This window comes from Delphinapterus leucas, chromosome 3 (genome assembly GCF_059928025.1).
Source record: "Delphinapterus leucas isolate spDelLeu-1000000601 "Yukka" chromosome 3, BTC_Dleu_Yukka2, whole genome shotgun sequence".
Lineage (NCBI taxonomy): Eukaryota > Metazoa > Chordata > Mammalia > Artiodactyla > Monodontidae > Delphinapterus > Delphinapterus leucas.
In genome coordinates, this window is record NC_143131.1 from 28574877 (window position 1) to 28589282 (window position 14406).

General features: G+C 42.6%; 1 protein-coding gene across 1 annotated transcript in view; it reads left to right on the top strand.

Moving 5' to 3' along the window:
• Positions 1–13324, top strand: part of NPR3 (natriuretic peptide receptor 3) — a 69229-nt gene extending 55905 nt beyond the window's left edge. Inside the window, exons 5-8 of the mRNA XM_089908742.1 lie at positions 2244–2338; positions 4145–4280; positions 6009–6096; positions 7106–13324. Coding sequence (XP_089764868.1) covers positions 2244–2338; positions 4145–4280; positions 6009–6096; positions 7106–7217 — 431 coding nt within the window. The 3' untranslated portion in view covers positions 7218–13324. The remainder of the gene's footprint in view (positions 1–2243; positions 2339–4144; positions 4281–6008; positions 6097–7105) is intronic.
• Positions 13325–14406: the final 1082 nt, after the last annotated feature.

Here is a 14406-nt window from a genome sequence, read left to right on the forward strand (position 1 = left end):
GAAATGAGGGTGGAAAGTCTCATTACTTATGTACAGGAAAATTCTGCTGTCAGCCTGACGATCTCACCTTATGTACAATACTGTCAGGTGAAGTCTCACTTGCTAATTGGCCACCCTGAGGGTTCACGCCCCATTTCTTGGCAGAATTGTAATAGCTTAAAGTGTAGTGAGGTCTTGGATTACTAGGGCCACCTTGCCTTATAAAATACTCTGCAAAACACGTAGCAGAACACACCGTCACAAACACCTCTGAACAGAACGGCATATGGTTTTGGACAGCCAATATGTTTGGAGATAAATGTATATATATTTAAATGACATTAATTACTTACAAGTTGTATAGACTGTCAAGGATAAGCTAGCTTGAGATAGGTGTATTCTTTGTAATCAGTCTATGTTAAGAAGACAAAGAAATCAAGATGAATAGTAGCTCCATTCTGTTTCCGGCAAAGTAGACCAAAGTCTGGAAAAATCAGTGGGCCTTCAAACAGCAACCCAGAGGACAGTAAACCCAAATACTTGCCCTCTCCAAACCACACTAGAGGATGGAGCGTTCCCTTGGGATCCCTTTTCCCAGACATTCATTTTACTTCCGGAGAGAGCCACATCAGTAGAGGTGCCAATTAAGAATTACACTGAACTTTGCCACAGTTTAAATTGAAAGAAAACAAATACTTAGAATGTGGCTGACATATAAATTCTCTTAGTTAATGAAAATTGCAATATAGACATATTTAATATCAACTAATAGTATATACGTATTTACTTTTATTGATTAGCTGCTGTAAGCCACCATTGCTAACCAAAGTAAATCCAAATCCTTTGTGTGGCACTCAAGGCCCTCCATGCTCTGGCCATCCTGTTCCAGCTGTTCCAGCTTTACATCTCACTGTTCCCTTCCATACACATGGGCCACCTCCCCCAAAACCTCACCGTCCCTTGGGTTCCTTTCAGCTTTTGTGGCTTTGTAAATACTAACAGGGCTGCCTTTCTGCCTAGAACACTCCCACACTCTGCTGGTTGCTTGTCTGAATCAGAGGCTTCACCAACATTCCTATAAAAGACCTGCTCTCTTTTATTGAGTCCCCCAGGGGTCTCCAGCTAGATGTGCCAGCTCCTCTTCTGAGTGGTGTGGGCACAGTCAGAATGTCCTCTCCCAGATTCCAGGCATAACAATAGAAGTAATAACAAAAGAAGGAGACGACCGACTTCTCTTAAACCCATGTTGAAAGTACTTTACCTATTTTAGTTCACTTAATCTTTTCAGCAGCCTCTTGGCAGGGAGCTACTATTATGCCTCTTTTACAGTCCTGGAGACTGAGGCTCAGTGGGCTAAATCCTTGCCCAAGGTCATAGGCTAGGAAATGTGAGAGCTGGGATTCAGATGCAGGCAGTTGGATTCCAGCGCCACCAAAATAAACCCCTTGTCCAGGCTGCCTCTCTCTTGAGCAGACACTGTGGTCCAGATCAACTTTGCCTCAGCATTAAATTCAGCCCCTAGTTATCACTGGATAAACAATGAATACTTTACTGTATCTATATGAGATGATGAATGTTAAACTCATTTCACAGTATCTGTAAGTCAAACCTTTATGTCGTACACTTGAAACTCACACAGTGAGATATGTCAGTTACATCTCCATTAAACTGGAAGACAAAAACAAAACCCCCAAAACAATGAATGAATGAACACAAGTGAGATAAAACTAGCTCATCTTTGCTCTTGGCTGCCCTGACCTGCGAAGCAGGCCCTTTGCTCTCCTGGGCGTCCAAGGAGCCCACAGGCAAGCACATTCACTGAGTCCTGGGCCTGGAATGGGTTTTCTTTTATAATGTTTGCCCAGTGATAACGTGAACCCATGACAAGTCTAGGAACTGTACTACAGCTCTACTTCTCGCTCTGCATTTTTTAAAAAAAATTAATACAAAACTCTGGGATAAGCATACTGCTTTCAGGATTAGCCTTAATCTTTTTTTTTTTTCTTTAACATATTCCCCAAAGAAGGTCATTTGTTTCTTTTTCTTTTCATTTTTAAATGGAGAAATGTTAAGAATTTAGGAATGCAGACACAGATGAAATTACAATGTCTTTTCAAATGCCAACAAAAATGCTCCGAGTTTGATGAGATTCCCTGTGGCATGAGTTTGTTTTAAAAAGTCCTGTCAATTCATTTTCTTGTTTTTGTTGGCGGACAGAGGCATTTTAAGTAACCAACTGGAGTCCTTTCCATCTCATCCTCTAGGTATTGCCGGGCAGGTGTCCATAGATGCCAACGGAGACCGGTACGGGGATTTCTCCGTGATTGCCATGACCGACACGGAAGCGGGCACCCAGGAGGTAAGCAAACAGGACTTCTGCCCCAGCCGCTCCTCTGCTTGTTGAAATTCCAAGGAATGTATTTGTCCTGGTGTCCAAATAGCTGCCCCCAAAGCAGCCTCCAAATAAAAATGAGCTGCACACAGGGAGTTTCCAAGAGACGGCTTCCTTCTGGTTGAGGGTATCAGGGAAGGCTTCAGGAAATGGTGGGGGGAAATCCTACCTTTCAAGTGGCCAAGAATCACACCTCAGTCCTAAGGTACAGGACAGCATCATCAACTGAGAGATGTAAAGTGAAATTGTGTATTTACTTCCTCCCTAAAAATTTGAAAAAAAATTGGTTTTGGCGGGGGTGGGTACAAACTGGACCTGCAGTAGTATTTCAAACGATGATGGAGTTTCAGGATAGCATCACGAAGAGAAAAGGGTGCCCTGGACACACAGAGGAGTTTCTGACACTTCCTGGGGTGTCAAGCTCTTGGCCTCAGCTTCCTCGGCCGTAATGAGGAAATCATAATCTCTCCCTTGCTGACCTCACGTGATGAACACCAGATAAAATGGAACCTAGAAAAGGACTGTATAAACTTTACATGATAAATATATAAATAAAGATTATAGGAATAGGCAGTGTTTCAGGTCCCATAATGCGGCTCCCTCTCTGCTTCTCTGAAGGCTCTCACCCAGAGTTGATGCTCCTGTCACACTTCCTGCAACCCTGCATAAAGGACTGTCTTCTCTCAGTCCACACGTACTTGGCCTTTGTGGGAGGGGCTGAGCCGCAGGACCCACACTTGCTGCATTTACTGCACGGTTTTTTACTCTTCGATGGTCTGGGTCTCGTGTATATTCGAGTCTCCCCCTCTATAAAAGGTGGATAGTAACCATCTATTATAGATAGGGTTGTGGTGAGGAGTCAGGAGTGCATGTGTGTAAAGTACTTGATATGTGCTCAGTACATGCCAGTGATTGTTAGTTTGGTGATTATCTAGAATTCTTTTCATTCTGACATGAAATGGCCTATGAGAGCTTGCTGGGCCTCCTTCAGGAGAGAGAGGGGGAGGGAGTGTCACAGGCTGCTCAGGAGCAGGGTGCCGGTGCCCAGACAAAAGGGAAACGGATCCCGAGAACCTGGGTGCGAAGGTACTTCTAGGTCAGGGCTCAGGGAGCTGATGAAATGGCTGTTGAACCAGAAACTGAGAGTGAACCTTGAACTGACCCATAAAAGAATACTGATTTTTTTCACGGGCCACAGGAACTAATTGAAAAGGAGTTCAGCTTGGAAGTGGGGTGTAAATAGGGTAAATTCATCAGAGAGGAGAATGTAACCCCCGAAGTCAGGATGGGGAATAGTTTTGCAACCAGAGGAGGGTGAAGTGGGAAGTTCCTGAAGACGCTCTTTAATGCTTGAATTATATGCCAAGCTAACTGAGTGGTGTGAGGCCCACTTAGCCTGGGACCCTTAAGGTGGGTCCTGACCTCACTCATCCCTGAAAGGAGCTTGGGCCTGACAGATGGCTGACGACGTGGGCTGCTCTGTGGCAGGTGGGAGAAGCAGTACCCTCTCCCATGAGCAAGGGAAAAGCCATGCCTTCCCAGCTTACTGCTTTCTGTATAACCATCTTCCCTGCCATGGGGAGCCCACTCTCCATAAATTATGCTCACCTTAAGAGCGCTGTTGGCGCCTGAAAATCTTGACCTACAAAGTCCTCAGAAACACACCATTGTAGTCAGTGTGAACGACAGGGGAGCCCACTCTGTGCCTCCTTTGGAACCAGATAACTTTGACCTTTCAGTGTGTATATGTATATATTTTTTGCCTTTATATAGGTTATTGGTGATTACTTTGGAAAAGAAGGTCGTTTTGAAATGCGGCCGAATGTCAAATATCCTTGGGGACCTTTAAAGCTGAGAATAGATGAAACCAGAATGGTGGAGCACACAAACAGCTCTCCTTGCAAAGCATGTAAGTTTAGAGACTTAATTCGCTCTGTGTTTCATCATCTACAGTATCAGTATAATGCAGGGGTCATGCCCTGAAAGTGTAGATTCCTGTTTCTGATGTGGTAAAACCCATGGGAACAATTCACAAACTGGCATCCGCCTTCAGCAGAGGCTTCTAGGTCCTTCTTCCCTTCCATCCTTTTCCAAAATGGTAGAAGGCATCTCCCTATTTTTACATCTTGTACTATAATTTCTTAGTATTTGAGGTTTACACTTTTAGGGAAGATTAAAATATCAAATACTAAATGTCACTCACTTATTCATCTTTGTTTGTATTTATCCTCTTATCCCTTAGAACCAGTGTCCCTTAGGCACCTGAAAATTTACAAATTGGCAAATAAGTGTGAAATCTGTTATTTATGAGCAGCCTTGTCATAAATATAGAAGCAAGTGGAGGGTCTCATAAGGAACTTAAAAGTAGGAAAATGGCTGGAAATCATTGCTTTAGCGAGACCCTTTGATAAGCTATTGAGGGAGGGCAAAGTGAGTATCGACCTTTCAGGGAACTTGTTCACTTTAGGCTGATGTATGTGTGCTCCTCATGTCTTGGGAACAGTCTTTAACCTGTGAGGTATTTGTGTGTATGCAATAATTACGGGAAGGCGTAAGGCAGAAATATGTTAAGAACACAGTCTCTGGAGTTATCGGGCCTGGATTTGGAATCCCACCATTGTCACTTACTGGTTTTGTGAACCCAGGAGCGTTCCTTCCATTTCTTTAAGCCTCAGTTTTCTCATATATAAAATGAAAGAAATGTATCCCACTCTTAGGACTGCTCTGAGGATTAAATACGAATGCATATAAGACTGTGTCCTAAACTCTTTCTACACAAGCTAGCTATTTATCGTTTTTATATAATAACTGGGACACTACTGAACTTGATTGTTTCAAACTGTTACATTTCCACAAAGCTATATAAGACATTTTGACATGAAGCTCTGGCTTTGGTGAGAGAACATCTAGAAACAGAACATTAACCCAATGAATTTTCTCACCAAATCTTCCAGCACTTGGAAGTGTCACCATCCAAGTGACAATGAAAAAGAGAAGAGCCGGCTCAGTCCCATGGTCTCCATGGTTGTCTTCTCTGCCTGTAAACTCAAGAGTGTGGCTAGATCTGAAAACTTCAGTTTCCAGTTTTCTTCAAATCCTCCTTGAACCTGCTTTATTCCCACTGTGCTCACTTTTTTTTTTTGTAACAGTCATTCATCTAGTATTTTCTTAAGTGCTTTTTTTTTGCGGTACGCGGGCCTCTCACTGTTGTGGCCTCTCCCGTTGCGGAGCACAGGCTCCGGACGCGCAGGCCCAGCGGCCATGGCTCACGGGCCCAGCCGCTCCGCGGCATGTGGGATCTTCTCGGACCGGGGCAGGAACCCGTGTCCCCTGCATCGGCAGGCAGACTCTCAACCACTGCGCCACCAGGGAAGCCCTTAAGTGCTTTTTAAGCTTTGCACTTGGTAAAAAACCCCAAAACCCCAAACCAAACCACAACCACCACTGCCACAACAACGAACAGGATCCCCTAGAAAATAGTTCTCAAAAAGAAAGGAAAATTGGAAAATTTGCCCCAAGTGGGAAATTGAGAAACACCTTCCAATGAATGAAAGTTTTCAATGACTGAAACGTCAGAATGAGGGATTTCTAGCTATTTCTCAACATGAACTCAGATTATCTCTGTTTCTTTTTCAAGCAGGTGGCCTAGAAGAGTCAGCGGTGACAGGAATTGTTGTGGGAGCCTTACTAGGAGCTGGTTTGCTAATGGCCTTCTACTTTTTCAGGTTAGGACCACTTTACAAGGTTTTAAAATTCACTCCCCTTAATTGCCTTTGCCACTTGCCTTTGAACGATCCTCCTTGTGACCTGTGCCTATCTTGCTCTTACCCAAAAAGCATGTGGTGAGAAGAACTGAGCCATTCCTTTGGCGTGACGCTGGTTTGGTGGTCAGTGGGTTAGCATACCAGGCAGTGGGTCAGGGTTTCTATTGCCTCCCCCTATGGGCCACAGAGCCACTGCTGTCTTTGGCTTACAAATATTCTGACCCCATTCCTACCGCCCACCACATGTGAAAGTGGAGAGGGAATCTGGACAAAGGGAGAATCAACTTCCCCAGTCTCCGGCTTCCTCCAGTTTAGAAACAGGTGCTGGGCTCACCTTCTGTAGAGGACGTAGTGGCTCCAAGCAGCCTATGCTCTCAGGACATCTGTGCTCAGTATTTGAGAACCCACATGCTTAGTGACCACTGTGGTTAAGCCCCGAGTCTTGTAAGTTGTAATTTTTATGTGTGTTCAAGATACCGATAGTTTCGCATCTTGAGACCTGTTCATTCCTCTGCAATCTTTGGTGGTTGAGTTTGTGGCTTATTCTTAGGTCAGCGGACCATGATTTTTTTCATTTCTGTATGGAACTGTAACTGCGGGTGTATGTGACTCTTTGTGGGGACAATTGTATTCCTGTACACTTCATCTGATCTTTATCTAGGGCATATCCTGGGAGCTGGGGAGAGCTTCTGTGGCAGAATAGACAAGACTTAACCCACGAGGCACCCAGGGAAGAAGGGGAAGGCTTGTTCTATGGCGTCTGGGAAAGCAGGCCAATTTTCCTCCTTGAATAAGGGCACAATGCCTTAGGGCACACTACTTTAATCTTTGACCAGGGTTTCATACTGTGTCACTTCTCATTTATTAACCCAAACCCAGATGTCCCTTGAGGGCATTCTTTGTAAGAGAAACCATAGTATTTTGTAGCCAAGCGAGGTTTTATTACTACATTCACTTTCCCTTTACCCAGGAAGAAATACAGAATAACCATTGAGAGGCGAAACCAGCAAGAAGAAAGCAACGTTGGAAAACATCGGGAATTACGGGAAGATTCCATCAGATCCCATTTTTCGGTGGCTTAAAAGGAAGCCTATTCTTTTGGCTTGAGATTCTTTAAGGAGATAAATGGGATGAAAGACATCAATGGAACAGAAGGGGCGCTCTTGAAAAACTCATTCTTTTAAGCAGTTAGTCATTTCGTTGTAAAATTTCTTTAGAAGCTCAGGAACTGTTATTAATCACCATATGCCTCCCGGCCTTTCATCTCATGACAAACAAATATAAGAATATAACGTCACTTTGTTAAATGTTCATACTATTTCAAGGGCACATGATCAGATTTATGTTTTGAAGGTCTGATGTCTCCATATCTTGATGGCTTTTGAGGGGATTTTATGCAAGGCTATAAAATGTGTTTTTCTTAAATGAGATGTTTTATAGCTAGAATAAAATAATTTTTACAAGTAGAATATCCTTGAAAAGAATTTAACCCCAAGAAGAAGAAAACGTAATGAAAAGTCTCAAGGTAGGAAATACATCATTCCTTTCTCTAGCGCTGGTGGACAGATCTGAAGTTGAAAACTGCTCTGTCCGATGTATACATTCAGGTCCTGACTTCATATCTCGAAAAAGAATCCCCCCCGCCCCCCGTCTCCTTCACCGTCTCATAAAAGCTACTCTGGAAAGTTGTAGCTATTAATAAGTTAAGAGGATTTATACAAGAAAGGCAAATCTAAGATGTTTCATTTTTTAATATAAAAAAGCCCTATTTCACACTAACACTTTATTTTTAAGTATTTTAATCTTATATTTTACTATTAGAAAATGTGTCTATTTTTTCATTTTGAAGATTAAATTTCACTTCTATTTTAAAAGCATGGGTAAAGTGTACAACAAACCAATAATGATGAAAGATGCCTCTCTTTTTCTCCCTGTTTTCCTCTTCCCCGTGGCTGTAGCCCAATACGGATTGCTGCTTTAATTACAGAGATCTGGAAATGTATTCAGATTATAGACTCTACAGGAATACATCAATTTACCTGTTTTAAATGCAACTTGTTTTAGGGATAGACTCCTTCCAGTTCTGGCCAGTGATGAGTGTCAAGACCAAGGATGAAATTTAATAGAATTAAGTCAGGTTTTATAAAAGGGAGGCGGTCCTTTTTTCTCAAGAAGAACTTTATAGAGTTAGAACTTGACAGTAAGCACAGAAACGATACATTTAATAAATGACATTTTACCAAAATTCACAATGATGATTTTGGTTAAAAGACGGAATCTAAATTGCTACTATATTCCCTGTTAGTAAACTCCAGAGAGGCTTGCAGTCATCCACTAGTAACCCATGTAACAGGCGTAGGGATATGAGGAATTTGGACAGGGTTGAATAAGTATATACCAAATCTCTACTTTGTGCCTAGTACTCTGCTCATAGGTTTAAACTCAGGTTGCCGCTTTCATGTATAATTTGTGGAGAAAATAGACAATGAGGGAAGAATGGGAAGTTGCCAGATCACTGTACTGTCTTATCATGACGTCACGAGGGTCTTTCCTCAATAATGTTTTGAGCAGCTGGAAAATAGTTTTAAAAGTTATCTTAATGTCTGGAAAAGACCATCTATAGGAGGAAAATGGGGCAGTTTAAGAAAATAGGGGAATACCAGAATTGGAGCAATTCCTAGGTAGTGATGGAGGCTGTGGCTCACACTGGTAATGGTGGAGGTGAGGCAGGGCGAGTGAGAGCCGCGTGTCCTGGAAGTTGGCCTGAGCTTGCTTCCCTGGAGGCGTCCGCCACTCCTACTTCAGCCAAAGTGAATGGATTATTTCTGCGTGAGGCACATTCCCCCTCTATTGTTTAAAAATGGAACGCAGGCAGTTGGAGAACATGATAAAAGAATGAACTCTGATCAACTCAAGGAACTATGTTGTAGCTCTCCATGCTGGGTGCAAATGAAAAGGTGCTGAATTCAAAACAGGATGGAAAAAGCAGGCAAGAGAGGCCAGCGCCAGAAATTCTCACACAGGAAGACAGTTTGGGAAGTAAAATCCAGGAAAGCGACGCGTGTAACATCTCAGGACTCAACGTGAAAACAGAATGGAAGAGTTGCATCCATCTTATTTTTGTGAGTTGAGAGACTATTTCTCTCTCATTTATGTTTTTCAGTGATGTTTTCCATGTATTTTAGAGATACTCATTCTCTATTATCTTGTGTTTGTAAAAAAACATTAAAATTTTGAGCCTATGTGCTTATTACAGGGAAAAAACACTCTTACCTGGCTGCAGTCTTTGGGTAGAAACATGTCTAACCTTTCTAGAATTTATATAGGGGCTGTTAACGCTAACCTTTTTAAAGAAAATATCTTTTATTTCTACTTCAGGTAGAGGAATAGTTCTAAACTTAATATTATATTCCCAGGTAAAATCTTAAAAATTTTAAGTGAGAATTTAGTCTTTTAAAAATGGTAGAGCAGGGCTCCCCTGGTGGCGCAGTGGTTGAGAGTCCGCCTGCCGATGCAGGGCACACGGGTTCGTGCCCTGGTCCGGGAAGATCCCACATGCCGCGGAGCGGCTGGGCCCGTGAGCCATGGCCGCTGGGCCTGCGCGTCCGGAGCCTGTGCTCCGCAACGGGAGAGGCCACAACAGTGAGAGGCCTGCATACTGAAAAAAAAAAACAAAAACAAAAAAAAACAAAGAAAAAAGGTAGAGCAAATCATAAGTTTTCTGATATTTGGACGCCGTTCTCTTCCAATCTTAAAGCAATTCTAGTGTTCTTAAGATTGTTTATTTATATGTCTGTTTGCTATCCTTTCTTCCTTGAAATTGTCACATGAGTTACAAAACTCTATTAAGTTTTTAAAGCTCCCTTAAGTTGGGAAACCTTTGCTAAAAGTGTAGGTGTTTGGCCCAAGGTTACCCTGGGTTAAGACTTCTGGAGGTTATAAATCGGGATTGAAATTCCTAACTGCTAACATGTTTGACAACTAGTTATTCATGTGGCAACTTCACCAGTAGCCACATATCATATGGTAAAATAAATAGGACTTTATTTCTTAAATCATTCATAAATTATTATCCTGAACTCCAGGGCATTCAGATTTCAAAAGGGATACTTTATCAGTATTTTCTTATCTGGCCAAACATAAGCTGACATTGATACAGGTCAGAATGAGTATATAATTTTTGTGTGTATACTCTTGGTGTTGGAAATAAGTATAGGTTGTTATGGTCATCATCATCTTAGATTTTTTCTTTTCTGGACTCAGAAATAAAAGCTTTCTCTAGGTGATCACTTCTATCCAGGAAGAACTTTCTGTGTAGAGTGTGGAGCTTCCCCCAGAATGACCACAGGCTCCACAAGGAAGTCCCTGTAAACACTACATTTCTTGGAAGAACCATCAGCTTGTCCTTTCCTGAACCGCAGACATGGTTCCACAGGCTTTAAAATGGTTCTTTACACTTCAGAAGCTATATTTAATGGAGGAAGGGGAGAAAGGTTGGGAAAGTTAATGCCTCCTTTTCTCTTCTTCCGTAAATTCAAAGTCTTTTGCTTTGGAATGTCAGGCACTTCTCCCTATTCACATGCTCCTGGTATCATTCACTTATTCAAGGCACCTGTGCCCTTTGCTCCCCTAATTGACCACTTTCCTTCTGCTTGCGCCGATTTTGGGAGTGTGAGATTTGCCGTTGATCGTGAAAGTAAGGCCATTGTATAGACCTTATACAGACAGAGACAGGAATTCGGAGTAGGTCCAGTGGGCTTACCACCTTCTTGTGAGTGAGCATAAAGTAGCTGTTTGTGGAAGTCTTTTAGGAGACCAAATAGAATATTATGCCACTGGTATTAAGGGAGTGTTTATAAACTGAAAGGAACACATACCTATGTTTCTTGGGACACAAAGCATTCAGATCCTGAGTGGATGCAGTCATAAAGCCAAACACCAACCAAAATCAGGTCCCTCGGTCTACATTTCATGGGGTTTGTTTAGTTATGCCGTGCGGTTCAGTTCTTCATAAGGAAGCTGAAGACGAGCTGAGTTTCTTCTTCAGTAGAAAAAATGGAAACTAATAACATGGAGTATGTTTTGGGGGCAGTGCGGAAGCACAGAGAATGAGATGGTGCTGTTCAGAGGAATCTGTTTCTTTTTCAGTTGATCTTTAGAACTATAGAATAACCTATAATTTAGTTCCTCTTCAGTAAGAAGCTTGGGACACACCCAGCAAGAAGAATCAGGATCAAGTTCTTCCGAAAGAAACAGAAGAGGGTAGTGTTGCCAGCAGCCAGCATCTTTACCACCTCTCCCGCCAACACCCTTTCCACTGTCCACCATGGCTCCAAAGATGCATCAGCATCGTGCCCATGCAGGTAGCAGCTTGTGAGTAGAACCTCCATGCTTCCTCAGGGGGAAAGAAGACAATGTACTGGCTGTAAGCATGTAGCTGGCTTTTGATCAGAACCCTTACCTAACTTGACCACGTGCTCCCAGGGCAGTTCAAGCCTCTGATGTGCATATACTCCAACAAACCTGTAGAGCTTGCAGGTGTGCCCCCATAGCTAGACTCCAGGATTAAATCGACTTTCAGAAGGTGCTGGATTGGAGTTCGTTCAAATTTCTCATTAACCACTAATGTTAATTCATACCAAAGGCAAAGCAATTCTAAACCAGCTGATGCTGTTAATGTTCATATTTTAAGCCACTTCAAACACGGTGAAAGGGTTTCAGTGGGAGCTGAGTCTCAGAAGTAAACATCCATATATTACAATAAGTCTTTGATGTATCAGGTGTGGGATGATTCCTAGGGGACATATTTGAACAAGCAGAATTAAGAGTTAGCAGAAGTGCTGCATTGCTTTGATTCACATGTTTAAAGACCTAAATTTCTACGTGCAAGGAATAAAGGGCCCATTCACCAGGGTAAGTCACAACATAGGCTACCAAAGTGTTTTCTATTTGCTAGGAGAACAAAGCTGTCATAGCACATAATAATTGCTCAGAGAAGGTTGAGAAAGAGGAAAGTTTGGATTTTGAGACAGGATATCCTATTTATCATTCAATGTTCAGTGTGGTGTGTCCTACAAGACAGCAATGAGGTGCCCGTAACAGCCTGGAGATGCTGTGAGTTTGCAGATCTTTCTGCTGGGTCCTGGGAATCTGAGTTTTGTTCCCTGTGCATCGTGCATAATTGCATTTAAGAGGACACAGAACAGACACGTGGGGGATTACTTCTGCAGCCCTTGTCTTCTGGGCCATATTATTCACTGATAATTTACTATATAGGACTACCGAACAATACGTACCTACCATGAGTCTGGTAGAAAAGTAAAAGTAAAAGCTGACAACTACATACAGTTTATTATTCTAATGTAAGTAGAACTATTTGCATATAATGTGATTTAATTTATTGTTGTTTTGTGTAGAAAACGAGAATTAATGACTGTGGATATAACCCCTGTTTTGTATAATATATTTTATTTCTGGTGCAAATTGGTCATTTAAGATATCTTCATTTGGTGTTTGGATATAAATGTGTATGTGTTCTTGTAAATGTTTCTGTTAAGCAAGAATGCCACATGCTCACAGTATAACAATGTGTTCGCATTAAAAAAATACGTCCCACAGAAACCTTTTCCTGTTTATAATTCAACCAACATACACTGCACATATCCATATTCTCCGAGGACTTTCCGGTCTCCTAGGACCAGTTTAAGTAAAAGATTAATTAGCAGATGTGATGAATTGTGCTGTCTGAATGGTACCCGTGAAAGAACTCAAGAATTTCTTCCCAGGAAAGGGACGTTTGCAGAAATAAGAAAAGAATATATTATTAAAATGAGGAGCAAACCTTGAATTGGCAGGTAAGGGGAGAAATCTTTGTGAATGATATCCTGAGTCTCTACAGCTTGAGGACACCGCGTAGCTACACGTTGGCCTCATATTATTATGTCCCTTGCCCACTCTGAAGAGGTCTTAAGTCAGTTTTGTCATTCTAAAGAGCTCCTCAGTTTCTAGGGTACTAAACAAGTCAATAGCCTGGAGCATCTACAGGTGACTCTGGCTTGTAAAAAGCTGCTTCACTCTCTGGGAAGTTAGTCATGATTTACTTTAAGCCCAAGAAACACATAGCAATCCTCAGGGTTGGATCAATGTGCCCCGGGCCCTGCTGCTGCTGTTGCCACCGCCAGTGAGGTCCCCTGGCAATACCACCAATGACACATTGGGTACCGGAGTTTGAGAAGATTCTGCATGAGGATGCTGACTCTAGGGTTGGAGGTTGGAGTGGGGCTCCTGGTAGGAATGAAGGGTGGGGCCAGGAAACCTCCAGGGAGCACAGGTGTCTCAGTCTACTTGGGCTGCTGTAACAAAATACCATAGGCTCGGGCTTATACAACAGAAATTTATTTCTCACAGTTCTGGAAAGTTTGGTTCCTGATGAGGGCTTTCCTCCTGGCTTGTAAATGGCTGCCTTCTTCCTGCATCCTCACATGGCCTGTCCTGTGTGTGTGTGTGTGTGTGTGTGTGTGTGTGTGTGTGTGTGTAGAGAGAGAGAGGGAGGGAGAGAGAGAGAAGGAGGAGGGAGGCTCTTTGGTGTCTCTTCTTATAAGGACACTAATCCTATGATGGGGCCCCATTTTTATGACCTCGTTTAATCTTAATTCTTCCTTGGAGGCAAATACAGCCACACTGGGGTTTGGACTTCAACATAAGAATTTTAAGGGGGACACAAACATTCAGTCCATAGCACAGAGTATTATCACTACTTTCCTACATCACTTTGGGGACCATGGCCTCCCTGAATCTTTCCATTCCACATCCGACCCATTTTGAATTTCTTCATGAACACCCAACACCCCACAGTAGGCCAAAGATGCCTCATGACTGCGACTAGCGGGGGGTATGTCCCTGGAAGAACCCTTGGGAGCTCCAAAAACCATTGATTTAGGGCCTCACCCTAACCCTAAATCATGGGCCTCTGAGGTTGACTTAAATAGCATCTACTATTGGGAGAGGTACCAATGGCTGTGGGTCTTTAAAAAAATAGCAATTTAATAAGCCATCTATTATCACCGAACTAGAACCACGAAAAAGAATTCCTTTTGCAGGCTTTGTGCATCCCTGACTGTCATAGCTGCCAAAGCCCTATCATTCCCATTTCATAGACGATGACACAGTGGAGCCAGACTCCTGGGGTTTATATCCTGACTCTGATCCTTGCGGCTGTGTAACCTGTGTGACAATGGGGATAATCATAGTGCCGAGTTCATCAGGCCGCTG